The 26,630-nt window shown below is 27.4% G+C and overlaps 3 protein-coding genes across 3 annotated transcripts in view; 2 read left to right on the forward strand and 1 right to left on the reverse strand.

Moving 5' to 3' along the window:
• Positions 1-17: 17 nt before the first annotated feature.
• On the forward strand, positions 18-17,688 carry LOC107454155 (OXA1L mitochondrial inner membrane protein). Its single transcript, XM_043053031.2, has 9 exons — positions 18-333; positions 1,950-2,099; positions 3,657-3,939; positions 5,720-5,863; positions 7,768-7,853; positions 10,103-10,267; positions 10,482-10,586; positions 13,611-13,773; positions 17,434-17,688. The coding sequence occupies exons 1-9, from the start codon at positions 223-225 to the stop codon at positions 17,625-17,627; spliced, it is 1,401 nt and encodes a 466-aa protein (XP_042908965.1). The 5' UTR covers positions 18-222; the 3' UTR covers positions 17,628-17,688.
• Positions 17,689-18,233: 545 nt separating this feature from the next.
• Positions 18,234-20,852, reverse strand: LOC107454160 (TATA-box binding protein associated factor 7). Its single transcript, XM_016071233.3, has one exon. The coding sequence runs from the start codon at positions 20,503-20,505 to the stop codon at positions 19,375-19,377; it is 1,131 nt and encodes a 376-aa protein (XP_015926719.1). The 5' UTR covers positions 20,506-20,852; the 3' UTR covers positions 18,234-19,374.
• Positions 20,853-20,934: 82 nt separating this feature from the next.
• The window catches only part of Rab3-GA (Rab3 GTPase activating protein), a 39,630-nt gene continuing 33,934 nt past the window's right edge, over positions 20,935-26,630 (forward strand). Inside the window, exons 1-6 of the mRNA XM_043053008.2 lie at positions 20,935-21,285; positions 22,966-23,151; positions 23,234-23,312; positions 24,397-24,447; positions 25,026-25,101; positions 25,854-25,955. Coding sequence (XP_042908942.1) covers positions 21,195-21,285; positions 22,966-23,151; positions 23,234-23,312; positions 24,397-24,447; positions 25,026-25,101; positions 25,854-25,955 — 585 coding nt within the window. The 5' untranslated portion in view covers positions 20,935-21,194. The remainder of the gene's footprint in view (positions 21,286-22,965; positions 23,152-23,233; positions 23,313-24,396; positions 24,448-25,025; positions 25,102-25,853; positions 25,956-26,630) is intronic.

A 26,630-nucleotide genomic window follows, 5' to 3' on the forward strand; every position in this document is an offset into this window, starting at 1 on the left:
AAATTTCCAGTCTTTGCTTGTTCTTGTAGCCCCACATTTTGAGATTTAGCCTAAACTTTATAGAAAATTAATATTCCTCACATTGTTCTACTGATTTTATTATTATCTTGATTAGAGCAGAAATAGACAACCAAAGGCGTATTATATTAATTGTAAACAAATAATTGGAAAGACAGACATGATTTCTTTAAAATTTTAAAGTCAAAATTCTCAATTGAAATAATGGCTTGTAATAATATATTAAGACATTCATATTTTTCTATTTCTAGTTCTTTTGCTCATAAGATAGGGAGTTTCAATGGCAAAAATATGAATAATTGGAAATATAATAAGGTACTTACCGGTTTTTATAAAGCTTTTATTTATCAAATTTGTTGTAAGGAATAAATGAAATATAATTTCGAATTTTTTCAGTAAATTTAAAAGTTTACTGTTATGGTGTTGGTCGTGTTTCTGCTTATTGTGCGCTGTTTTAGTAAGCGCAAAAATTTTTGAATATTTTTTTTTAAATGTGTTTTTTTTTTTAATTATTTCATTTAAGATAGCAATTTTCGAAACTATTTCCGTATCGTCATCTGCCGCACCAACTGCAGTCTCCAAAGTGGGTGCCAAATAGATTTTAAACTTAATAATTTATTATTTTTTTAAAGTAAAAGCAGATCGAATTTTGCCTGGTTTATCTATGAGTTATTTCCTTTACCCTTTGAGTTGGTTTCCTTCTGTGATGTTTTGTTTTAGTTTCTCGCAAGCCACCTCCCAAAAGTTGCGGAATTTGACGATTCTCCTGCCAGAGATCACGATACGGAAATCATCTTCAATTTTCTTTATATAATGCTCTTTTTACTTAAGTTATACAGGTATAAGGTGATATTTTTGCAGTATATATCATTATTTCTAATGATTTCATGATTAGAGTGTAAAATTGAGTGTTCTCTGGATTGTGCTTAATAATAGAAAGGATGTCTATTATTAAGCTTAATTTGGTGCATCATACCTATCAAATCTAGTAGATCAAAGTAGAAAACAGGCAGGAGACTGCATTGTACCTATAAGATAAAAAGAGTAGGTCATTAGAAATGTTTGTTTTAAAATTAAACTGTTGTTTAATTTTGCTTTAATTGTAAATAAAAGGTTAATAGTAGCAATATCAGAGTAATTTCTTTGACCTCACATTATCCTCTCACTTATCTTTCTTTTAACATCTACCAAAAAAAATTATTTTTTTTTTAATTTACCAAAAATACATTATCTTGTAGATGTCTGTTGTATCCTATAACTAAGGAGTAATTTATTATGATTTTGTTGCAGTGTTACATGCAATATTAGGTATCAAAATTTCTATTCTTTTCATTGGGATAAAATTGTTTGAATTTACATGACCAGTATCACATGTAGAAGAGGACTAAAAGTGCAGCATCGGATTGGCATGATCAGTGGCTCATATAGAGGAGGACCCTTGGAATACAATCACCAACTAAAATTTCAAATCTATTGCTAATATAAATTTGAATTCTTTTAGCCGGTAAATATTTTGCTTAAGGAAAATATTTTATCGATATGCTAGGATTTAGAAACAAATTTAATGTGAATTTTAGGATTTTAATACGAAAAGGTGAAAAAATCAGCCATGGAATTTAATTGATTTGTCATTTAAAAATAAGTTTAAAAATATTTTGCTGGATATATATAGTTTTGAGGATAGAAAAATTCACTTGAAACTGAGTTAAAAATATGTACCTATATTTTTGTTTTCAAAGATGCTCATAGTTCTTCTTATTTCAAGACACTCTCCACTCCTGGAGATATTTCTTAATTTGTATTGGACTGCAAGACTTCTTATACTTGAAAGAGCAACTTAAGGACTTAATTAAAAAAATGTATATTTTTGTTTAAATAAGATAACTGTACCTTGTGTTTAATTTTGTTACTTGATATTTTTTTTTTTTTAGATTTGTCTTTATAAAGCATTTACACCTCAAAACTATTATTCTTCAGTACTGTTTAGTAAAGAAAAAAATCGAGCCAACTATGTAAAACCTCTAGACAAATTATTTATATCTGCTGCATTTTTATCTCAAGGAACTAAAGATGCTTTTCAGGTAAGTGCTATTTCTCGAACACTATGTAGCTATAGTTCCAAAAATCTATGTTGTTTTTTTTTCAGCTTTAAACATAAAATTATAAATTATGAATGCTAATATTGTGGTTCATTCTTGGTGGGGTTTAAAAGGCACACCACTCATTTGCACTTTGAATCAAAAGATTACTCCTAGCATGACTCTTTTATTTTAGTTGTTTACAGTCTCTTGCCTTCTTTAAGGCTTAGAATTAACCATGTCACATTTAATTTTCCAGCGATATTTTAAGCTGCTTAATGGCTTAATAGTGCAGTAATTTGATGATTTGTATATTATAATCCTCAAAATTTGAAACACATCAAGTAATTTCTCACAAAACTTTCATACGAAACGAAATTTAAATTTTCACTGAAACATGATTTATGTAACTACGGCTGAAACTTGAAGGTAGATATGAAAAAATTTGAGGTATCAAAAATTTGTAATATTTAAAATCATGATATTTTTTAAATTGTAGTCAATAAGTTAGCATTTTAAAAGTATTATACCATTTCTTAATTTAAGCAAGAAAACAATAAAATCAAATAATTTTTTATTAATTTCTTATATGTATAGATAGATATTTTTTGCATATTTCTATATTTTACATTGAATCATATACCATATTATTAACAATGTAAACAAATTCATCATAATAATCTGCAAGTTTTTTACTATATTTTTATAATCATAATCATTGGGTGATTGCTCATTATCATGTGAGTAGAATTTCTATAGCTCTCCGAAATCAAAAAGAGTTATGTAAACATATTATACAATATGGGCTTCATTGGAATGATGGTTTCAGGCATGAAACAAAAGAGTATGAAAATATGAAGAAAAAAAATTAGATAAATATGACATCCAAAGTTGGCGTCTTCAGGGGGTACCAGCTCCGGAAGTCATAAAAGCATGGGTTTCAGGCATGATTGTTCTATTTCTGATTGTGTTGGTAAGAAATGTTAAAAAAAATATTCAAAAGCAGTTTTGGATTTCAGGAAATCATTTTAAAGGCTTCAAAAAAAAAGTTTTTAAAAAATAGTTTGTGAAAATGACTTGAAAACAAAAATCATATGTAGCTAAAATAATGTTTGATTTTTTCTTTATTAAAGTAGTAAATGTGAAGGAAACTCAATTCTTTTTGCTATTAGGAATTTTAGGCTCGATAAAGATAGACTGCATGTTTAGTTGATATAAGTTCGTTTATGAAAATTTGTGACCCATGTGTTAGAGGTTGGATGATTTTGAATGCTTTGGATAATGGACCCATTTTGAATTTGTTAACTTAAATTGTAGTCATGATAAAAGCCATTTTTCTAAGGCTTCAAATATTAAAAAAAAGTCACAAATATTTATTTATGTGAAACGGCACATAAAATATTAAGAAATTAATCTCAAAAATGTCACTTCACTATTGTAGAGTGTACTTTTATATTTTTAATGTAGTCTATTTTCCCCATTATAAAAACTTTTATATTATTATTTTGAGTTATATAGTTATTTAAACCTTGAACTATTCTAATTTTGGTTTAACTGTAGGTTGTTGTTACAAATCCATCGGTACCATCTGCTGAACTTTCATCTAGTGTTTCAAGCATTGAAGAGGTCTCAAAAGTTCTTTCTGACTCGGGTAGTCATGTTTCTACTGCATCAGATATTGCTGTAACTCTCTCTGATCATGTGCAGACTGTTGCTCAGTTTGCAGAACCATCATTAGCTAGCTTAGGTTTAGCTAATTACACTCCTGTTGGGTTGATACAAGTAATTTTAGAATATCTTCACATTAGTGCCCAAATGCCTTGGTGGATGGCTATAACTATTGGTAGGTGGTATAGTTTATTTAAATTATAAATAAGCGTGAGTATAGTTTAAGCAACATTCTTGAATTAAAATACCTTTCATAAGTTTGAGAGCTTGAAAAATTGGGTTTCAAAAATTTTGCAAATCATAAAATAGTTTCCTATTATTAAAATTAAAAAGATAATGTATGACAAATATTTATATTTTATTTATTATTGAACACTTGTAATAGATTTTGTATGTTTAAACTTGGCCATACAAACTTGAATACTTCTTATCATTTTGGCCACCTTTAAATAAAAAATGGGATTTCAAAAATATTGCATTTATTAAAATATCATGAAAAAATATGTGACAAATATGAACTGAGTTAAAAAAAATCCTTTTACAGTTAATTTTTTTAATTTTTTTTATCTCTTTACACATCTAATACAGTAATGAATTGGATTCCATTTACTTTAGATGCTACTATTAATGTATATATAATAAATAAGTAAATTATATACTCATTTTTAAGGAAAAACTAAGATGGCTGAAAATAATTTTGGAAAATCCGGACTATTTATGCTATAGTATTACAGCAATTAAAAAAGTATATATGATTTTTGACTTATTTTAATACAGAATGGTTTCAGAAAATCAAATCGAAGATCAATAAATTTATTTATTTATTCAAATATCAAACTATCATGATTTTGATTATTTGAACTATTAATGTATACATAATGAATAAGTAAATTATATACTCATTTTTAAGGAAAAACTAAGGTGGCTGAAAATAATTTAGGAAAATCCAGACTATTTATGCCAGGGCTCGAAAAAACTCAGAAATTTTACCCGTCCCCGAGGACAGCTTGTCCAACAATGCAGCCGTCCTCCGTTGAAACTAATCCGTTGCTTTTAAATAAATAAAAATATAATTTTCTCCTATTTATTACAAACATTTATATAAATTTCACAATGAATTAGTTGTTACTAGGATTACATTATACAGTAATAAAAGAAATACTGGGTTACTAGTAGTAACATAGTATTTCTTTTATGAAATAATTTAAAAGACAAGGGTCAAGTTATCTGGAATGTCAAGTTATCCGAGGGTACTGCATTTTTTAAATGAATCAAATATGACGTTTGCCAGTTCCACAATCAAGCCAATGATTTACAGAGGTTTCGGAACAGAAAGCTGAAAGGGGTTTTCCATTTAGGTAGATGTTCATAATTGCTGTTAAAGCTTCTTGTTTAAGACCAGTACGTACTGTGTTTTTTTGTAAGTTTATTGCTGCAAAGCCCCTTTCAACCGCTTCAGTACTCCCAGACAGAGAAAACATCAATATATGCGCAGTATGTTGCTGTATTGTGGGTCATTTTGCTGCCTTGTAACTTACAAGACTCTTGTAAGATAAAAAAAATTGAAAATGTATCACGAACATTAACGGGAAAATGGCCGTCTGTGCGGACGTCGGATTCGAGAAATTCGTTTTCCGCGGAGAATTTTTGACCGTCAAGGACGGGCTGTTTTTCGAGCCCTGATTTATGCTATAGTACCACAGCAATTAAAAAAGTATGTATGATTTTAGACTTATTTTAATGCAGAATGGTTTCAGAAAATCAAATCGAAGATCAATAAATTTATTTATTTATTCAAATATTGAACTATCATGATTTTGATTATTTGAACTTGATTTAAATGAAAAATAAAACAATTAGTTATGGTTATTTTTTTCCCTAACGTTAATATATATATTTAAAAGATAAATTAATAAATAACATTATTAATATTTTTTTAAATATCTATATTTCAGCTACTGTTATTGCCAGAATTCTTTTACTTCCAATATTAATAAAGACTCAAAGAAACACTCTGAACATGAGCAATCATATGCCTCAGCTTCAGTTCTTACAAGCTAGATTTGGAGAAGCCCGCCGCTCTGGTAACACTATGGAAGGTATTACATATATTACATATAATAGTTATTTACAATTTGATATAATCTAGTATTTTATGTTCTATACAGAGATTGCTGTTTCCTGCCTCAGTAATTATTACCATTATTATTTTGTATTTCAGATTAGTTGAAAATATGTATACTTAAAATATTTATATCAGCTAAAAGAGCATTGTTTTTCTTATTTATTGATTTTTTTTTGTCGATGAGGTAAGTATCTAGATTACTATATTTTGCCATAAACAGTGCTAGCACACATTGCTTAGTTTGTTATATATTTGGTATTTAAAATTTTTTTTATTACTGTGCTAAAAAAATATTTTTAAAAAATACGAAATTTTATTAATAATTGTTAATGTGTGGTAAAAAATATATTATTTTTTTATAACACCCCTAAGGTCACATTAGGTTCATGAACAAATCAATTATGAACAAATCACTCCAATCAAAATTATTTGTTTTTTATTTATTATTATTGTAGATGAAGAAGTTTCGAATCGTAATTATTAGATAAATTTTTTACAAAAGTAAAAAAATATTTGGATCATTTTGATAAAATAAAATCCTCTCATTTTGATAGAAGGAATAATTTAAAAAGAAATGATAAAGATTTCTCTTTTTTAAAAGTATGATTTGAGTAATTTTAGATTTATTGAAAGTGACTGTTATAAAAAAAAATGTTTGTTGTAAAATATCTAAATTTCTTCAGAACTTAAGTAAAGGGGCTTTAATAGACATTATTACCGAGGTTATTATGTTCATATAATATTAACTTTAAAAACGAAAAATGTGATGGTGTACTAACAGATATATTAGGGAGCCAAAACACTACAAAGTAAATTTAATAACACTTTGTAAGTGTATGAACAGTTAAAGAAAATCTATCTATTTATAAAATTAGCATTTTCTACTGAAATACAGTTTCTGAGAAAAAATTCTCAATAAAGATTATTAAAACCTTTTTTTGAAGATTGATATTTAATATAGAGATTTGATGAAATATAATTTTAACTTAAAAATTATAATATACTTGATCTGCTTATTTTGACCTGACAATCTTACTTTGTGTTTAAATCATGTACAAATATCAGCCATTTAAGTGGATTTTATTTCATGAGTAATGGTCTATCCTGTACTATCATTTGTAATATAACTTCTATTCAATTGCTGCTTTGTGAAAAAATTGGTGCAGGTAAAAGTTAGTTCTCGGGAAATGGTAATTGAGAAGAAGAATTACAAAATTTAAAACTTAAGTTTTTTTTTCCCATTGAGGTCTCAAATTTCTCAGATTGTGGTGGTCCAAGTTGAATTTCAGTAAATTTTTATTTTCTTTTTCTTATTCTTTTTATTCTTGCATTTTATTCAGTATGAAATACCTTAAATTATGCTTAGTAAAGTTAAATAAAATTGCCTACATTTTTTAAAGTATACTTTAAATTGTTAAAGATAGATATGTTCATGCATTAATAATATGTAGGCAGTTTTTTACTTCAATATTGTTTCATTTTTTGGCATCCAAACAGACATGTGATTTTTCAGTATTTGATTTAATAACCAGTATTTGGTGTTAATAGATCCAAAAAAAAAAAAAAAAAANAAAAAAAAAAAAAAAAATAGACTAACATAATGAAACAAACCATAAAATGTAAGTAATAATAATAATAAGCAAAAGTATTACCTTAGCAATTACCAATTCATTTTATAATCTTCAATCTGTTTCAAGTAGGTCCCACTTGTTTACGCCACTAAAAAATATGTTTTTCTTTCACATTCATAAAATAGAATAACTTATTTCCATAGGAATCAACTACATTTCTAAAAGCTTGACTTTTTTCTCATGCGGGTAAATACATAATATACGTTTAATTTTTATTGATTGTCTTTAAAAATTCTTGTTTTTTTAGCTTCTAGATTTGCACAAGAAATAGTGATGTTCATGAAAGACCACAATATAAGTCCAATAAAAAATGCTCTGCTTCCAATGGCTCAGGTATGATATGATAGCTATATTTTCCCCCTGATATAATTTTTTAAAAATGAGTGCTGTGTTTTTTTAGGCTATTAAATATCATATTTGCAGATTTAGACAAAGAATTAGACTTAGGAGGGCTTACCTTCTTCAGCAAATGTAGATTTCACAACCTCAGAGTACCATGGTGATCTTTCCTATTTTCCTTACACCAAACTTCATTTATAATTCCATTTAATTTTTTTTGTATTGAACATGTACTGTAGTTTAAATTTGGCAATGCACTTCCAGCTCTTACTTTTTTCAAACAGTTGATCAATCAGTGAAGAGTTATGTGGTAGAAAAGTTCTATAAAAAGTTTAACTTTTTACAGGTTTTTAGCCGCCTATTTTTCTACTCTATAATTTTTTTTAATATGATTTCATTTTGTTAAAATGCATTGCTTCTATTAGGCACATCAGGTGTCATACGAGGTAGAGTCCATAAATTGCAGGAATGTTCCCCTACATTCACGCAGGGGCTTGTTGGAGAGAAAATATTTTTTTTAGACGTTAGCAGCACTAATAACGAAAACAAGCAACCATCTGGAATTCATTTTTGGTACTGTTAACTTTAACTGTAGATCATTTCTGACAAAGCAAATTTCTCATTCGTCGAACATAGAAGTGTCACATTTAGAGCAGTGTACAAGCATCAAGTTCTGCGTTTTGCTCCAGAAATCACCTTATGAGATGCTCAAGATGCTGAAGAAAGCATACAGAAACGATGCCATTAAAAAAAGCGGTGGTGTACAATTGGCATCAGGGTTTTCGTTAATGTCATACAAACATCGAAGAGGATCTTGGACTGGATTCCTCTTCTCTTGCTACACAGATGAAAATGAAATTTCTCAAACACATTTGAGGGCGTTGGAGAAATCGCGCATGCTTACAGAGGAATATCCATTAATGCTATTGCCTCTGAGCTTGGAATTTCACATGTATATTCAAGATGATTTGAACATGCATCATGTTTGTTTACACATGGTTCCAAAAATGTTATCACCTAAACAAAAAGAAGTGAGTGTGGACATGTGTGATGATTCCATTGACATGGCCGATGAAGATAACAGCTTCTTGAAGAAAATCATAGCAGGTGATCAGGCATAGTGCTTTCTTTACAGCTCTCAGACAAAAGGCCAATCAAATAACTGGAAAGCAAAAGCATCTCAAAGAAAGGAAAAATTTTGCTTGGACAAAAACTGAGAGAAAGTGACATGGAAGTGTTTTTCGATTACTAGGCCGTCACTGACTATGAATTAATTCCTGAATACCAAGCTGTCAATATCTTTATATGGATATTCTTAAACCACTATGAGATACAATCAGAAAAAAACCCTGAAAATGGGCAACAAATTTTTTTTTTTGCGCAACAATGCTCCATCATATTGCACTCTAATTATGAATAATTACTTGCCAGACACAATGTTTTCACTCTGGAACAACCTGCTTTTTCTCCCGAACTAGCACCACTGGATTTTTATATATTTGTAGGGATGAAAATGAAATCGAAGGGACTCTGTTTTCTGGATTCAAATGACGTAATCGAAAATGCGAAGAAGCAGCTCAAGAACCTCTTAGAAAATAGATTCTAAGAGTTTTTGAATTAGTTATACGAGCGCTAGAAGAAGGCTAATAAAGTCAAATTATTGTTCTTTTTTGACCTATTATAGGAACTTTTTAATTCTACCTCATATACTATTGAAATTGTCCAATTTTATTTCATAGCCATCTGTTTAGGTGCAAGGTCATGGACAAGACTCATGAGCATATTGTTATTGTAGAGACGTTTTTCTTTTAATTTATTGTTTCGGGCATACATTTTATCTATTAATTTTAAATTATATAATAGTATTGTTATTTAAATTTTTAAAAAAGTATATTGTTTTATATTAACAATGGAAATATTGAATACAGACTAAAATTTTTATTTATTTAAATCTTTTTTAAATTCAGAAACGTTTAAATGAAAGAGGAAATGTTTATATTTTAACTTGTACTATAAAAAAGTTAAATTGATCAACCACTAAAAAGGAATTTTTTAGAATGTTAAGATTTTATTTTAATGTCTTAGGCAAATAGAAACAAAAATGAAGTTGACAAATCTTTTTAATTAATTTTGAAGTTTGTGTTTCATTTATGCATCTGTGTTTCTGTAAGTTCTTTTGAATGAACTTCTGTGACTTCATAAGAATGACTGTTTATAGCAGATTTGTTTTTCTTCTGAATTAGGCTCCTGTGTTTATATCTTTCTTTTTGGGATTGAGGGCAATGGCAAAAGCTCCGGTAGAAAGTATGAAGGAAGGTGGATTGTGGTGGGCGACAGATTTGACAATACCTGATCCTTATTACATATTGCCAGTTATTTCTTGCAGTACTTTATACATAGTATTGAAGGTAAGGCATTAGTTTTGCAAAAATAAATGTATGATCATTCCTTGTTAATTTGTAAAACTGTATGTTTCATAACATGTATTAACATTTCATGATATTATGTATAATGATTCATGTGACATGATTGAATATTTCTAGATTTTATCTGCTCTATATTTCATTATTTTGTTTAAAAAATTAACATTTTTAAAACTTACAGAACATTTTATATTTTTAGATTGGAGCTGAGTCTGGAGTGAAACTTGAAAACATGAAAATGGCTAGATATTTTTTACAAGCCTTACCTGTAGTGGCTTTACCATTTTGCATAAATTTTCCTGCGGTATGTATTATATAATTGTATTTTATTCTCAATCTTTTTTTTTTGTTTTGGTTTTGTTATTTTGTAAATATTATGCATTATTGTTATTGATGTGCTTAATAAACACTTTGGAGTGAATTATCCCTAATATGTGTTTTTTTATACCATTAAATTAACAGTACTATTTATTATTCAGATGGGCCTCTATAACACAAATCTTTGGATTTCTTTTATTACCTGATTTCCGTTATAATACTTAACTAAAAATTCTAAAATAGCAAAAATTTTGATACATTGAACTAGGGGACCATTTCTGAATTTAATAAAGTTGATTAAAGTTATTTTAATCAATTAGTGGTTTAAAAATTTTTTTGGACTTTTAAATAATATTATAAAAGAAACCTTGTTTAATTAAATTTTATTATCATGAAATTTTATAAAGGTTAATTTGGGGTCATATACTTATTTAATATTATTATAAGATGAAATCAAATGTCCTAAGATGGAGATTGCTTAAAAAAATATGAAATTGTATCTTTGTAAAGTTTAAAAAAAAAAAAGAAAAAGAAATCGGAGAATTTTTAAAAGGATGGACTGTGGGATCATTCATAAATTACGAAATTACAATTTTAGACAGAATGACTCTTAGTCAGATAGATAAATTTTATCTTGTAATTAATGAGTTCAATAAGAAAAGATATTCTGAGACAACTAATTGATAAAATTTATTACTTAAAGTGAAATTTCTAAATATATTTAAAAAAAAAGATTTTTATTAATTTTTGTATAGTGTAATTTTTAGTTTTAAAAACATGTTTCTAAATTTTTATATCATCATACATAAATTATAAGTTTTTTGTAAAACTGTTGTAGCATGTCTGATTAAATGCAAGGCGGCTTCTTAGGAGCAAATTCAGGCACAGAACAATATCTGCTTTTAGGGACTTAGTCGATGGAAAGTCCTGGGCTAGCCTTCTTGATGACCAGCAGCGCTCTCATCAGTTTCCTCCTTCCCAGAGCTGAGGGAGTTGCTTGCCTTAGAATAATTACTGGACATGACTACTTGCAGGCCCATCTATTTAAAATTAACCTGTTCAATTCACCTCTTTGTGTGCCATGTAACACTTTGCCTATGACTGGGGAGCATCTATTTGATTGCCCCTCTCTTCTTGACATTCGTTCCTGTGATGACTTTCGTGCCCTCTCACCTTCTGGAGCTACTTCAGTGTTGTATTGGACTGCAAGACGCCTTATGTCTGAGAAGACGCTGGCGGGCGTAATTTAAAATAAAATGTCTGATTATTGCCTTATTCAACAAAGACATTAATAACTGTTGTTGAAAAATATTCTAAAATTTTAAAGTATCAATATCCAAATAAAGGTTTTTTTTAATGATTTATCATGTCTTGATAATTTTAAAGCTGGATTTTATACTTTCAGTGGTTTTTCGTGTATAGGAATAGCTAGCATGTCACTATATTATTGGAACTGAATATCTAAAGAAAACTATTTTTCCTGGACAGTGTTTAATGACTTTTATGTTACCTGGCAAATGTATGTTATAAATAGATCCAACTTAGATAATAATATAATGTTTATTCTATATTATTGGAACACTATATTAACTATATACACTATATAGAACACTATTGGAACACTATATACACTATATTATTGGAACTGAATATCTAAAGAAAACTATTTTTCCTGGACAGTGTTTAATGACTTTTATGTTACCTGGCAAATGTATGTTATAAATAGATCCAACTTAGATAATAATATAATGTTTATTCTATATTATTGGAACACTATATTAACTATATACACTATATAGAACACTATTGGAACACTATATACACTATATTATTGGAACTGAATATCTAAAGAAAACTATTTTTCCTGGTCTTTGTTTAATGACTTTTATGTTACCTGGCAAATGTATGTTATAAATAGATCCAACTTAGATAATAATTTAATGTTTATTCTGAATGCTTTAAAATAGTGTATACAGTTATTCTTCCAAAGGTTTTTGATTTATGTTATGTTGTTTTAATTATGTTTTAAAAAAACTGGATAAAAATTAAATGGTCTAAAAATGCAATTAAGGGAATTATGATTTTTTTGTGTTAAAAAAATGAATTTAAAATTGCACAATATAAAACATTTTCTAGGAACAACAATCTGAAACTATTTATTGATTTGTTGTATTCTCAACTAATTATTTTTTTAAGTAACTAGCTCAGAGGATCAACATATAATTAGAATTAAATTTGTTAATCAATACTATGCTTTGTTACAGACTTTTTGAAATCTTATCATGCATTGTAAAAATTCTGTTTAGTCAATTAAAATTTTAAATTTTTTTTACTTATTTTGATATTAGGAAATTTTTGTAAAGCATTACTTTTTTTCATTTTATCGTGGGATGAGACATTAAAATAAGAAGCAAAGCTTGCTTTTACTACATTTTCTATGTTAACTAATAATTTTTGAGATGATTCATTTCTGGCTTTTTATTGGATGTAGTAAAATATATATGACTAGTATGACTTAGTAACTGTCACAATACATGTATTAAATCAGAAATGTGATACATATATTATTTTTGAAATTACATTTTTTTTGGAAAATTAGTTTTGAAAATTAAAAATTATTATTTTTTGAAATTAAGTATAATTAATCAAATTAATGAAAATTAAAACTAAAAGGTTCTTTTACACACACGCACACACACACACACACACACACACACACACACACACACACACACACAGAGAGAGATAAATTATACTAATACTTTTTAATACTGTTATATTATATTAGTAATCAATTCAAAAACTTCAAATCCAATTAGAGTTATATTTTAAATGGAGCCTCCTTATCAAAGTTTCATTTTTTACACCTTTTCTAATTAGGATTTTAATTCTTTGTATTTAGTTTTTGTACTCATGTTTTTATTTCTTGTATCATAATGTAAATGTTTGTAATAAAAATTGTCATTTTCTTTTATGTAATTTGACTTATCTGTTAGTTTTTTTATTTTAGGCTGTTTTATATTACTGGGTTACAACTAATTTTTGTACTCTAGCAATTGTATCAATTTTGAGATTGCCTCCTGTTCGTCAGTACTTGAATTTACCACAACAACAGGCTGTTGACCCAAAGTTTATTATGCCTAAAAAATCATTTGTTGGCGGAATGAAAGAAGGTAAGTTTTATTTCCTTGATTAACATTTCTCTATATTAAGAAAATAATTGAAATATGAATATGTATGAAGTATTTCATATTTATCTAGTTTGATTTTTTGTGTCTAAACTTATTCTTAATGAAATTTAAAAAACTTCTTCATTCAACTAAGTTAAAAACAAATAAAATAAAAGGGGCAAAAAATTTCTGGAAAAAGTATTTAATTTCTTGAACTATACATGCGGTGATTGAAAAAAATTGAATTTAAATACTTGAATGACATAATTTTTTTTCTTTTAAGCATCTGCCCCTTTCTTCTGTTTATAAAAGAAATGTTAGGTAGACATTTAAATATCGAATGAGAAGTAGATAATGAGTGAGATTTTTTTTGTGGACTCAACTGAAAATGCATATTTGAGAAAATGGTCATAACTCAAAATGCATGTTTAAGAAAGTGGACACAGCTTAAAAAGGGTGTTCTTGAGGAAGGACAACGGTAACGGATATTCCGTGTATAAATTAATCCATTGTATAAGTCAACTCCTTATTTTTGATTACGAGATAGCAAATGTTTTAGATGTCGAGTGTATAAATAGATCGCTGTAAAAAACCAAATATGAAAATTTCTCAAGAAAATTTTCTCAAGGTAAAAATATTTCACACTGTTCTATCTGGATATGATACATTTGATCTCAAACTACATTATAGGCACTGCTAACATTGAATCCACCCTAGATGATGTTCTGGAGTCTTTAAATTTGTAGCTTCATGTCATGTTTTAAAAGTTTTCATGTTATACCTTTTTGAAATACTCTTGAATAAATTAATAAATTATTTTAACTTTTCTTATTCTTCATTTTTTTCTGAACATTAAAGTATTGTTTTTATAAAAATAAACCTTTATGTGTGAAGAAAATATAAGAGAAAAATCCAAAATAAATTACATATAATAAATTCATATTTTTCGAAAGGAGAGAATCGATACAGAGTTATTTATATCTATATCATTGTTTATAATGCATCAATGTTTCGTGATCAAAGAATGCCCGACTTTATTGCAAGTGTATAAGTCTACCTTCTGATTTGTATAAAATTTTGGTTGATTTTAAGAGTTGACTTATATACTGGCGTACATGGTATCAAAGAAAGTGGGCACAGTATTTAATTTAAATTTACATTAAAATCTTAATTTAATTATTTTAACTTCTCTTATAAGAATCATTCTTTTATTAACGAATGAAATAATGGATTCAAATAAATTTGTAATATAACATCGTCCATTTGCCTAAATTACTCAGTACAATTTTTAAATTAGCTTATATTTTTTAAAGATTTTAAACGTTGACAATTGTTTTCAGAAATTGTCAAGGGTCTTATAAATGTATAATAGTGGTATATTTTCATTGTATGAATTAAAATTTTTAAAAACCACTTTATCATTTAATATTCTAAATATGAAAATATGACCTGAAAAGTTACATTTATAATATACCTTGCATCATTATGATTATGCTTTGTGTTTAAAACAGTAAAGTTAGTACGAAATTCTTCGTTGAATATTAAAAAGGCGCATTTTTCGTTGTGTTCAATTTCTTAATCATGCTTTCTGAGTTGATTTCAGAATGAAAAGTTCATAGACGAAATTCTTATAACCTTCTATTGAAATATTTTTGAATACAAACAGCAATGTTTTTTAGAGAAAGTTAAGCACAAATAATATTTTAAATAAGAAGGTAAATGAATATATCCCTTAAAGTAATTGATTTCTTTGGTATTTGCTAAATGTTTAATTGGTATAATGATGTATTGACTAAAAATAAATACATTTAGAAATATGGTTAATGATTTAAAGTCTTAAATGTTGATTTATTTTGTATGTAAAACTTAACGCCAACAAACAATATCTTTCTTTTTGGGTAATACAATATCAACAAACAATACAAACTCCATAAATTTAACATTATTCTAACACATCTACATTTCACCAATATTTTCTAGTGAGTACCAATCTGTGTAAGTTAGAGTGTTTAAAATTATAATTAGTTATTAATTTGTTGAAAAATAACTCATGGCGGTCAATTAAGCTCAGATTTAAAATTTGAAAGGGGGAAAAACTCATTTTTATGCACATTTCTATTTGTGCTAATCAGTGTATGTATTTAATGTAACATCTTAAATTTAAATTTGATCATGAAACTAAGACATTTCTTTGTAGCTTTTCCTGGTAGTCATAAAACAGATCAGAGAAATGTATTGAAATTACCCCCGAATCAGATAAGATGATCTAATTGGGATTTCAAGTATCTGAAGTTTCAATATTTTTTCCTAAAAAAATGTTTACAAATTCTGTAAGAAATTATCAGATGGTCGATTTTGTTTTGATTTTCATCATTGCATAGATTTCCACTGAAACTTATTTTTCTTCAATAGAAACCTTAATCATTTAGCACATTTTACCCCAAAAATATTTTAAAGCAAAGAGTATTTTCTAAATTTTTTTTTTAGAAATTATTGCACTGTCAAAAGAATTATTCATCTTCAATATTCAGAAAATAGTATTTCAGTTACTCATAGAATTACCTTTGATCTGTCATACCAAAAAAAAAATTTTTTTTTTTTTCTGTATCCATTATACATTTTTAATGACTTATCGTGTTTAGTTTTTCCTAATAATAATTTTTTTAGCTAGTGTGTTTTGTATTAAAATTTATGACATAGATAAAATCGAACTGAGAAAAAAATTAAACTCACATTATAAAGTATAAAATTAATTAATGCTATTAATGACAATCAGAAATATTTGATAAAATCAGTCGGAAAAATCGGGAAATTTTTTTTCTGGATGTTTTTAGCCACCTTTTTAAAGGTTAATCGTTTTTAACAATTTCGTACCTGCCAAGTCTCCTGTTTTTTAACAAAGACTCCTGTATCTATCTCCTATTTACCCGTATATTCTCAAATTTCTTCGTATTTGTTTAAGAAATTTTTTTTTAAAAAAACATTTTGGCGATAAAATATCCGTTGATGGCAAAAATACTTCTCTTATTCCTCGCTACGGCAGTTGCCATCAGCGTAGTACTGTAGTATGTTGAGTGGTAATAGTTTAAGTAATTATAAATAATGGTTTAAAAAGATCTCTTATAGATTAAGATTTAGTACATATTTTTTACTTCGCTAAATGTACGTGTGTATATTATTTCCAATTTTGAATTTCTCTTTTTGACTTACATGATTATGCATGATGTATCAAAACTTTACTCGTAGCCTAAGAAATGTCACTATTTTTCCAATTTTGGCAGGTATGCAACTTGGTCATTAAACTTTAATTTTAAGTCACTAATACCTTCAAAATTCAATGTCTTTAAAATTAATTATAGTGGTGTAAAAACAGTAATTGATCTTTTCTTTTTCTTTTATTATTTTGACTGCTTATTATTACACTTCTGTCAATAAAGTTCAGAATTGAAATCTGGAAAAATCAAATTTTTCTCTATCTGTAGTTTATGTTCACATGAATTTAACATTCTAAAATAAAATAAAAAACTATTAAATAATTTCTGCTGGTGTATTCAGATATTTTATTTTAACAATAATTAGGAGATGCTGTGAAATATCCTTGATTTTTAAAAAGTTGTACAAATTCTGTTAAAAACATTTTATTCAATTTATGGTTTGTTGTAGCCTGGGAAGATCAAAAGGCATTATCAGCTGCTGAAGATAGAAGAAGGATGGATGAAATCAGATTCCAAAAAGCAGGAACTGGTCCTATTCCGAGAACATATTCTTATGATCCTACAAAGGTTAAACCATCTAATGTTGCTGCTGCTGCAAATAAAAGCCGTCAATCAATGTCTGCTAAAGAACATAAAACATGATTGTAACGAAGCTATAAAATTGTAGCATTGTTTTATTGTATAGTAAAAGATAGAAAAAATGCTTTTGTTTTTCACTACACTTAATCATCAGGCATTTGTAAAAAATAAATTCAACACAATGTATTCATATTTAGTTAAATCATTAGCAATACATCACAAACATTAAAAATATGTACAGTTAAGCTTTCTAATCTTATGCTATTAAACAAATTATAAATTTAGACATTTTATGGACAATTTAAGAGAGTAACTTGCTATTCATTAGAAACCAGTTAATTATTTTGACTTACTTAAGATGTAATTCTAAAAAAAATGTGATACAGCTTTTATATTTTATTTTGAATAATTTTTATACCAACCTATGCGTATGTTTTATATGTTTCAGTAATTATTGAACAGTATATTTTTTTAATTAACAGTTTAGTAATGCAAATATTTTTGTAGTTTTTTGAGTGTCAAATTTTTTATTTTATAAATCTAGCAGTTTTAAGTATTTAATAAGATTTCATATTTAATTAGGACTTAATTGATTTCTATAACATTTCAAATTAAAATTTGGATATTACCCAAATTTGCAGTGCACAAATATGTGTATATATATATATATTTTCTTTTGTAAAACCTATATTTAAAATTTCATTTGCAAATAAGTTCTATTTTCTCAGTTTCTATTAAAATTGCTTTTTCTATGAACTTGTCGGTTGAATTGTTTATTCCAGCCTCAGACAAACTTTAGTTCTTTCACTAAATTTGTGCTTTTATTTGAGTTTTTTTCTTCTACTTTTTATAATTTTTTTTTGGTTTTATGTTAATTTTAACATATGTATGTTTAAAATAAAGTAAAATTAGTTTGGTTTGGAAATTTTTTTAAACATGCATTTGAGGCTGTTAAAATGACCACATCTTACTTAATTCTTGATTCCATACTTGTTTTGTAAAACTTGATAAAAAAAATAGTTAATTATGATCAATGTTGTAACCCTTTACACCTAAAAAAGTTTTGGGATTATATCTGACTGCGTTGTAACAAAACATTAGACTTGCAGGTTGAAAACTTCTAATGTATATCACTTTTACCTGCATTAATTATACAGGAGTTAGACATGGTTGAAGATTCAGCTTGCTTGAAGTTAATCTACATTGCTATTGGGTGTATATCAAAGGGTTAAGTAAGCAAAGGACAATGAAACATGCATATTGGAGCTTTATTGAAATTGACCTGGTATGTTTGTTAGACTAGATAAAAATTCCTTTTTATTTGTCATTACATCTATAATATGGAACATGATAAATGTATATAAAAGCTAATTTTAACGTTGAAAGTTTGTTACAGTCAAAAAAAGAAAAGAAAAAAGAATCACTCTATATTATACATGACAATGATTCATGTATGTATTTAATGAACAATAATGCATGAACAATGACTCATGAATGTATTTAAACTTAATTGAAAGTGAACTAGAATAATTGTTAGACTAGATTAAAATTCTTTTAATTTATAATTACAAAATTTAAAACATGGTTAATGATAAATGTTTATGGAAGTTTAATTTACAGTAGATAAAAATCTCTTACATTCATAATTAGGGAATCTATGACAATGAGTACATATGGAAATTCTAATTTAAAAGATAAAATTTGAAATTGGGTAATTTAAAAAGACTATTTATACATTTTAATTTTAAATTTATTCTAGTGATGAGTTGCGTAAAAATGCAATATTTTTTTTTTAAAAATATGAACCTATTCAGTTTTGATGCAAAATTGTGACAATGTCATCATATTCTTTTTGCTTGTCATATTCTTGTTGTTTTAGATTATCAATTATGCTTTGAAATCGCTGCTTTAGGGCTTGATTTTCAATGCTCATGATTTCAAGTTCTTGTGCCCTCCTTCTTGCTAATATATCTGCTATTTCATGTTCCAGTTCATCTAATTTCTCCAGCAATGCAGTTTTTTCTTCATCTGTTTTGTGTTCTTTTAAAATTTGATCCAAGTTTTCCTCGGCCACAGCAGATTCTAATTGGTATACTGTGACATCTGCTGTGTATTCTGGGTTATCATTTGCTTCAATTTGTGGGCTTCCTAACATACTTTTTGAGAACTCCGTCATTAAATGAGATTTTTGTCCATTGATTTTTGAGTCAGTTTCACTGTTTTCCAATTCTTCATCAATGTTTACCTCTCCATCTGAACTGCTGAGAACTTCGCCAAAAATGTCATATTCTGCTACATCTAAATTACTAGGTTCTGTAGCAGGGCCTTCCACTGCTAAAACATTATTATCATCCTGCTTTTCATCGCCATCTCCTTTATCATCATCTGCATTTATCACTTCAAATCGAACACTTATTGCTTCATTATCTGTTTTAAATAAACGTTTCACTTCTTTTTCAATGTCTGGAAAATCGACGTATTTTTTCTTCAGCGTTTTGCGAAATCTGCGTTTTCGAACGTTTTTTAACGGAGGTGTTATGCCATGTGGTAGCATGAATCTTTTGTCTTTTGTGTCTTTCTTTTTTGGGTTTTCTTCTTCTTCAATTTGAGGAGCTTCTTCTTCTTCCTTGCAAATGAGAATTTGGCAAATGTCTGCTGTTTTATAGAAAGTTTTACAGTCTAGTGTTTTATAAGATTCAATAATTGAAGGTAAATCCATCACTTTACCTTTTAAAGTCCATTTGTCAAAATTAACTTTTGCATGACGCATATCTGGCTCTAGATCTATTTTTAAACGGTCTTTTAGATTCATAACTCCTGATCTAACTGCTGCTCGTAAAGATGCAGCAGGAACAGTAGGCAAAGATAATACAAATTGATTTTCCAGCTCTGCTGCTTCATTGGTTTGCTCTTGTGCAATGGAGTCTTTTGGCTCTGACATTTGTATGAATTTTAATGATATCAGAAGTTGCTAAAAATATTAAGTGTCTTAAAAATTCATTTAAATGAATATAGTTGTATAAAAATTCATTTAGGTGACAATTTCTAAAATTCTATAACGACGAAAAATACTAGCATATCGTAAAATATGCTTGTATAAAAGAATTTTAAATGGCCAAAGAATTACTGTGCATGATATAAGCAATTTTATTTAGTTAAAATAAATAACTATTTCAAGGGAATTTAAACAAGTTCAATGATAGTATATTTGTAAGATGTTAATGCTTTTAAATAATGATTTCGAAAGTAAGCAGACAAAAATTTACTTTTGGTTTAAAACGAAACTAATATATCGATTATTTAACGAAGCCATTATATCGATTTTTAATCGATGAGAAATAATGAAATTATGAATGATTTTCGTTTAACATTTAAAAGTAATGATACGGCTATTAAAGTTCATACGCTTCATTATAAGCTATCAAAATGTACTAATGTTTGTTTTTAATCAAATAGATTTACAGACATTCAAATGAATAAAAGGGATATCGGTTTAACTGTACCCGTCTTTTAGTTTTACGTTTGTTTACATCAGTTGATACGTCAATGTGATTTGCTCAGCAACGAAAAACATAACCTGATATTGAAATAAATCTATTAAAGATTTTTCATTAAAATAAATGCTTCGCTATGTCTTGTCATTTGGGTAAACGTGCTTTGATTGCAAACATAAAATCGGTGAAAAGTGCTTTATCATTTACGGAAGACGTTGTGGAACCAGGTTAGTTTTTCTTTTGTTTTCATTTGGTTTAGTTATTTACTTTAACAATATTGATTAATTTACCTTGTTTCCAAATATTTATGAGTTTTGAAAGGTATATATTCATCTAAATTATGTTTAAATAGCGATATAAGATAGATTGGCTACATTATCACTCGACTGAAAGTGCTTCTTGAAATTACTTTATACATTCTTAATAATTAATTTTTTTTTTGTCCTGTACAATATTCTTAGCTATATATTTTTACTTCATTGCAGAAGATTTAAAAAAATACAATTTTTATCATAAATTTGTTAATTTTATGATACTAATGTAATATGTATAAAATTACCAAAGTTTCTTATTCCGCAACATAAAAAGAGGAGGATACAATTGTGATGTACGTATCATAAATCAAACACTTAATCATAATTCAATTAATTCATGAGCATCTATGGAAGTGAAAATTCCATGGATGATTCACAAAATAGCAAAAATAAGGCAAATTAACACACAATTTTACTTGAGGAAAATTTTTAAGGTAGATACTTCAAGTTTTAATATCTATTTACATTAAAGTTTTACATTATAATACCTAATAATGATAAAAATATTGCATCAATTTTTTTAAGTGTGTTTAAAGTAAACAGTCACATATTGCTTTTATAGTCTGGATAATATGAAACAATATATTTTTCCAATGGTCATTAAAACCACATTTTTTCATAGTTAACAACAGTTTATTTTAATAAATATAGAAATTAAAAGCTTCTTTTTGAATGTTATCAAGTTAACTATTTTCTGGAGATAAATTTTATTGGAAGTACTCATGTACAAAGCCGAGAAAAGTTGGTGATTGTTAGAAACAATAAGTAAAAAAACAGGTTTACATAAATCAACTGAGCAACTGATAGTTTTAGTTCATTTAAACATGGAAATGGTAAGATTTCAATCAAGATGGATATAAAGATTTTAATCCATGTTCGCATAAGCTAACTAATTTACTATTATTTTTTTAGCCATTTTTTACATTTGACAGTCAGTTTTTAGAGGTTCTCTTGGAAGTAAATATTAAATTCAAGAAATGTTAGAGAATTCCCATTCTTATTGCGTCCACTGCTCGATGCAATAAGAATGCCAAGCACAATAAATCACGTCAGATTTGCACCAATCTTATATAAAGCATTAATAGAATTTAAAACATATACATTTACTAAGCTAATATTTAAAAAAATAGCCAGAAAAGGCTATTAACTAGTTCTAATACACTCTACAAAATAGATAATACTATCTCAATAATACAGTTTACCATGTTTCGACCATTGAGTTTTTTTAAAACACTAACACAATATTTAAGACAACATTACAAGACTACAGTTTCTAGTTTTATTTGTATCAAGTGATAATTTTTGCTTGAAGAAAATGCAGAAATGATGTTAGTTACTAAAAATTCTCTTTGTATTTTATATTTTATTTTTATATGTTACACCTCCTTCGCTACCAGAGGAATTAATTATGTATAACATATCCATGGATGGAAAACTGTTTTGATTTAATTATATTCAGTTTCTTCTGAAAAACTCTTCTAAATGAAAATTTACTAAGTTGCATTTTATTTATTCTTTATTGCATTTTATTTATTCTATTTTTATATTTTTTTCTGTTATGCATATTTTTTGACACTGAAAGTTTTATAATAGATGACTATTCTGCTGAAGCCTGGAACAGTGCTTGGGAATTGGAGGACCAACCAGAAGAAAAATTAGCTGAAGTTACTAAACTAAAAGGAGCAGATCAATCTTGGTTGCAAAATTGTGTGTCTTCATTATCACCCACATTAGATATTTTGGCTCTAGCTCATGGACAAAAAGCTGTGTTTCTTACGTGTATGTTTTATAGAATTCTTGTCATTTTTTTATATCAAACTATTTATCATTATTAATTGTAATAAAATCCCTTGATTTATAGCCAAATGGGATGCTGCTGAAGAAGGTGAAATAAAAATGAAGTTTACAACAGCGTTTGAAGGAAAGTTGTCTCTTGAAAAGTATGTTGATTTATTTATTCTGTAAAGTGTTAAAATTCTGTAATTAACTACTATTAGTAGCAACTAATTCTGTAATTAACTACTATTAGAAGCAACGAATTCTGTAATTAACTACTATTAGAAGCAACTAATTCTGTAATTAACTACTATTAGAAGCAACTTTTTATCGACAATGGCACAGTGGTTAAGGCAATGAGCTGTTATTGTAAAGGGCCAGGGTTACATCCCAAAGGGTGGCTTGGAGCCTACCCAGCTTCGGCTAAACCAGCTTGTTTGGGAAGTAGCTGTAGTAAGAAGATAGGCATCCAAATCTGATTACAGTGTCACCATCATGACTTTAGTCTAAAACAGTGGTTACCAACTGGCGGCCCCCGGGCAGCATCCGGCCCGCAAAGCCTTTTTTTGTGGCCCGCGAGCTAAAATATATTAGTTGTCAATTTTTGGAGACAATTTTCGTAAAAGATCTAAATGTGTTTAAAATACCTTTCTTTCGTTAAAAAATAACCTAATTTCTTCATTTCTGGGAAATTTAACATACTAACGGTGCAAAAAGTTTATTTTTCAGGTTTTGTATCCAAGAAAATATTTATTCGAGAAAATATTTATTATTATTTGTAATTCAATACTTTTGTTTTGTACAACTAGATAAAAATCTGACAGTAATAAATAATGTTCCTTCAAACATTAAAGAGTCCCATATAAAATGTTGATAAAGTTGCGGTTGACTGGTGTTTTTAATTGCGACCCCTGGCCTCATATAAGTTGGAAACCCTTGGTCTAAAAAATGGAGCAACATGATTGTAGGCAGTTGTAGTGCTTTATTTTTTTAAACTAATTTTAAAAATAAAAAAAAAGCAATGAAAACTATTGTTGAAGATTCTTTTTCCTTTACGACTGTATGCTAAATCTCCTTTTCTGACACCCTTGATATTGATTATCTTTCAAAGGCATCAATATGTATATTTGTTAACTGTGTAAAACTTTAGTGTATTTTCTTGAGTGTATTAGAACAAATTCAACTTTTAGTTCATTCAGTTTTGTTTGTTGATTGCATTTTTGTCTAATTTTTTTATCTTTTTTATAGGGATGAAAATATCACAAGTATCTTCTGTCTTCCTTTGGCATCTCAGAAAAGGTAAAACAACTTCGAAATTGTTTTTCTTAAAAAAAAAAAAAAAAAAAAAGATGTGGCAACAAAATAAATGTTATTTTAATCAACTAGATTATTATTTTATTCTTGTGCCCTTTTTTAGTCAATTACAAATTTTGATTTTTGAATTTCATGGAGTGAGGAGAGTAGTAGCAATACTTGATACGATTATCTTTAAAAAAAATTTTCATTGAAAAATTTGTCTACAACTTCTTTGTACTAATGTATTTGCAAATAGAACTGGAACTTTATAAAACAAATTTTTTGAAGTGATAGGTTTTAATGTACGTTTTTCAAAACTAACATTTGGTTCTTGTTGATCTTAAATTTTAATGATGGCATGCTATTTTTGAATTTATAGCAGACTAATTAAAGCCATATTGAATAATTTAAATATCAGTATGTATATTTTGCCATGGACTATGATTCCAATCTTTTCAATTGTATAAAGTTCCTCTCTTCATCTATTTATGACATTGATAAACCTCAATTATATTTTTAATTGTTTTAATTTTCATCCATAATACTTTTATTGTTAAAAATATATATATTTTTTTTTGCAGAAGTCTTCAAGGTGGCCCTGATTGGACCTGTATTATTGTTGGCTTTTCCTCTGGCTTTATTAGAATATATACTGAAGTTAGAAACATTTTTGTTTAGCCTATTTTAAAATTATTAAAGTGTATATTTTTTGTAACTCTACCATATTTTCTGAAATTTCGTCATATAAGTATGGTTGTTTTATATTTAATAGAACAAGACGGAGTACACATGTAAATACTGTAATTAATTTATATTGATAAATAAAATTTACAGTGAAACTATTACTATCAGGGTTCTATGGATGTTTTCTGTGTTTTCTAGCTTTACAGCAAATATCCATGTGGAATTCCAGTTATACTACCACACTCAGTATAGAATGTCTACTATTTGAGCACTGCTGCTTTAGTTGCTCTTTGTTTTTGAGTTGATTTAGTTTTTTGTACTGATTTAAGCAGCTTGTAAACTGAAAATGTTTAACCCTGTGCTTGATGATGCTGTGAATCTTTACCAAATCTCATTCAAAAATGTTTTTAAACAGTTATAAATGGTAATGTTTTGACATATTTCAGTACATAGTATGCTTTCTCATGAATAGTTCACTGTATTGTTAACAGTTCCTGAAACACAATTTCATAACCAGATGATTTTTTGCTGTTGCCAGATAAAGCTTGTATAATTGTAGTTTCAAAATTAATTAGTACCAGCTAAATAAATCAAACAAATCTAGATGAATCAATATAAAAAGCTGCATTTGTTTTAAAATATTGATAATTTTTAAAAGTTGAAAGTATTTTTGAATAAGAGACAATATGTATTTTAATGTACTTTCTTTCCATGAAATTTTATAGAGTGCTGATATTCTTCTTTCACAAAAGCTACATGAAGAACCTGTTAATCATCTAAGATGCAAGACTCATGTTCCTCATCATTTTACTAACTGCGCTGATCAGGTAAAGTAAGGTCTTTCCTGTACAACTAAGAGTATACAGGATTTTTTGTAATAATTTTTTTTAAAAATAGGTTTTATTAGAAAATAAAAAAGTTTTACTCATAGATAAGTAATCATATATACTTAATTTACATGGACAATTTTTTCCCTACTTATTTTGCTGTCAATTTCAGTTACATCAAATTTGTGGTGCATGATTTATATGTAGAGTCAAGTAATTCTCTTTACTTAATGAAATAATTACTTAATAATTATTAGTGTTTCATAGCTGCCAGCCCTTCCATATTTTGCAGAAGCTTTCCACATTTATACTTATTTTAGCTATTTTTCTGCTTTTTCATTCAGGAGATAAGATTTTCCAAATTTTTACCTGCCCACCCAATAGCTCGTATTATTTTTGACTTAGACGTTGCCGTGTTTGTTGTAACAGCTTTTTGCTTTGATCCTCCTTTTAAGGTGTGATGTAATTGATTTTTCCTTTTATCTATTAATGAGCGAAAACTTCCTGTTAGCCCAATTAGAGTATCAAATGAAAATGTACACAAAATACTCATTACCAATAGTTAGTTAAATAACTAATAACATTTATATAAATTTTTAAAAATTAAAAAAAAATTCGACAAACAACTACTACATTAAACTTATATTAAAAAATATTTAGTTGTTAACAAGCATC

The sequence above is a fragment of the Parasteatoda tepidariorum genome, chromosome 1, assembly GCF_043381705.1.
Source record: "Parasteatoda tepidariorum isolate YZ-2023 chromosome 1, CAS_Ptep_4.0, whole genome shotgun sequence".
Taxonomy (NCBI): Eukaryota; Metazoa; Arthropoda; class Arachnida; order Araneae; family Theridiidae; genus Parasteatoda; species Parasteatoda tepidariorum.

Coding starts and splice junctions, on each gene's coding strand:
- LOC107454155 (XM_043053031.2), top strand. CDS start 223: ATGGCTTGTAATAATATATTAAGACATTCATATTTTTCTATTTCTAGT. Junction 334..1,949: donor ATAATTGGAAATATAATAAG/GTACTTACCGGT, acceptor TTTTTTTTTTAG/ATTTGTCTTTATAAAGCATT. Junction 13,774..17,433: donor TGTTGGCGGAATGAAAGAAG/GTAAGTTTTATT, acceptor GGTTTGTTGTAG/CCTGGGAAGATCAAAAGGCA.
- LOC107454160 (XM_016071233.3), bottom strand. CDS start 20,505: ATGTCAGAGCCAAAAGACTCCATTGCACAAGAGCAAACCAATGAAGCA.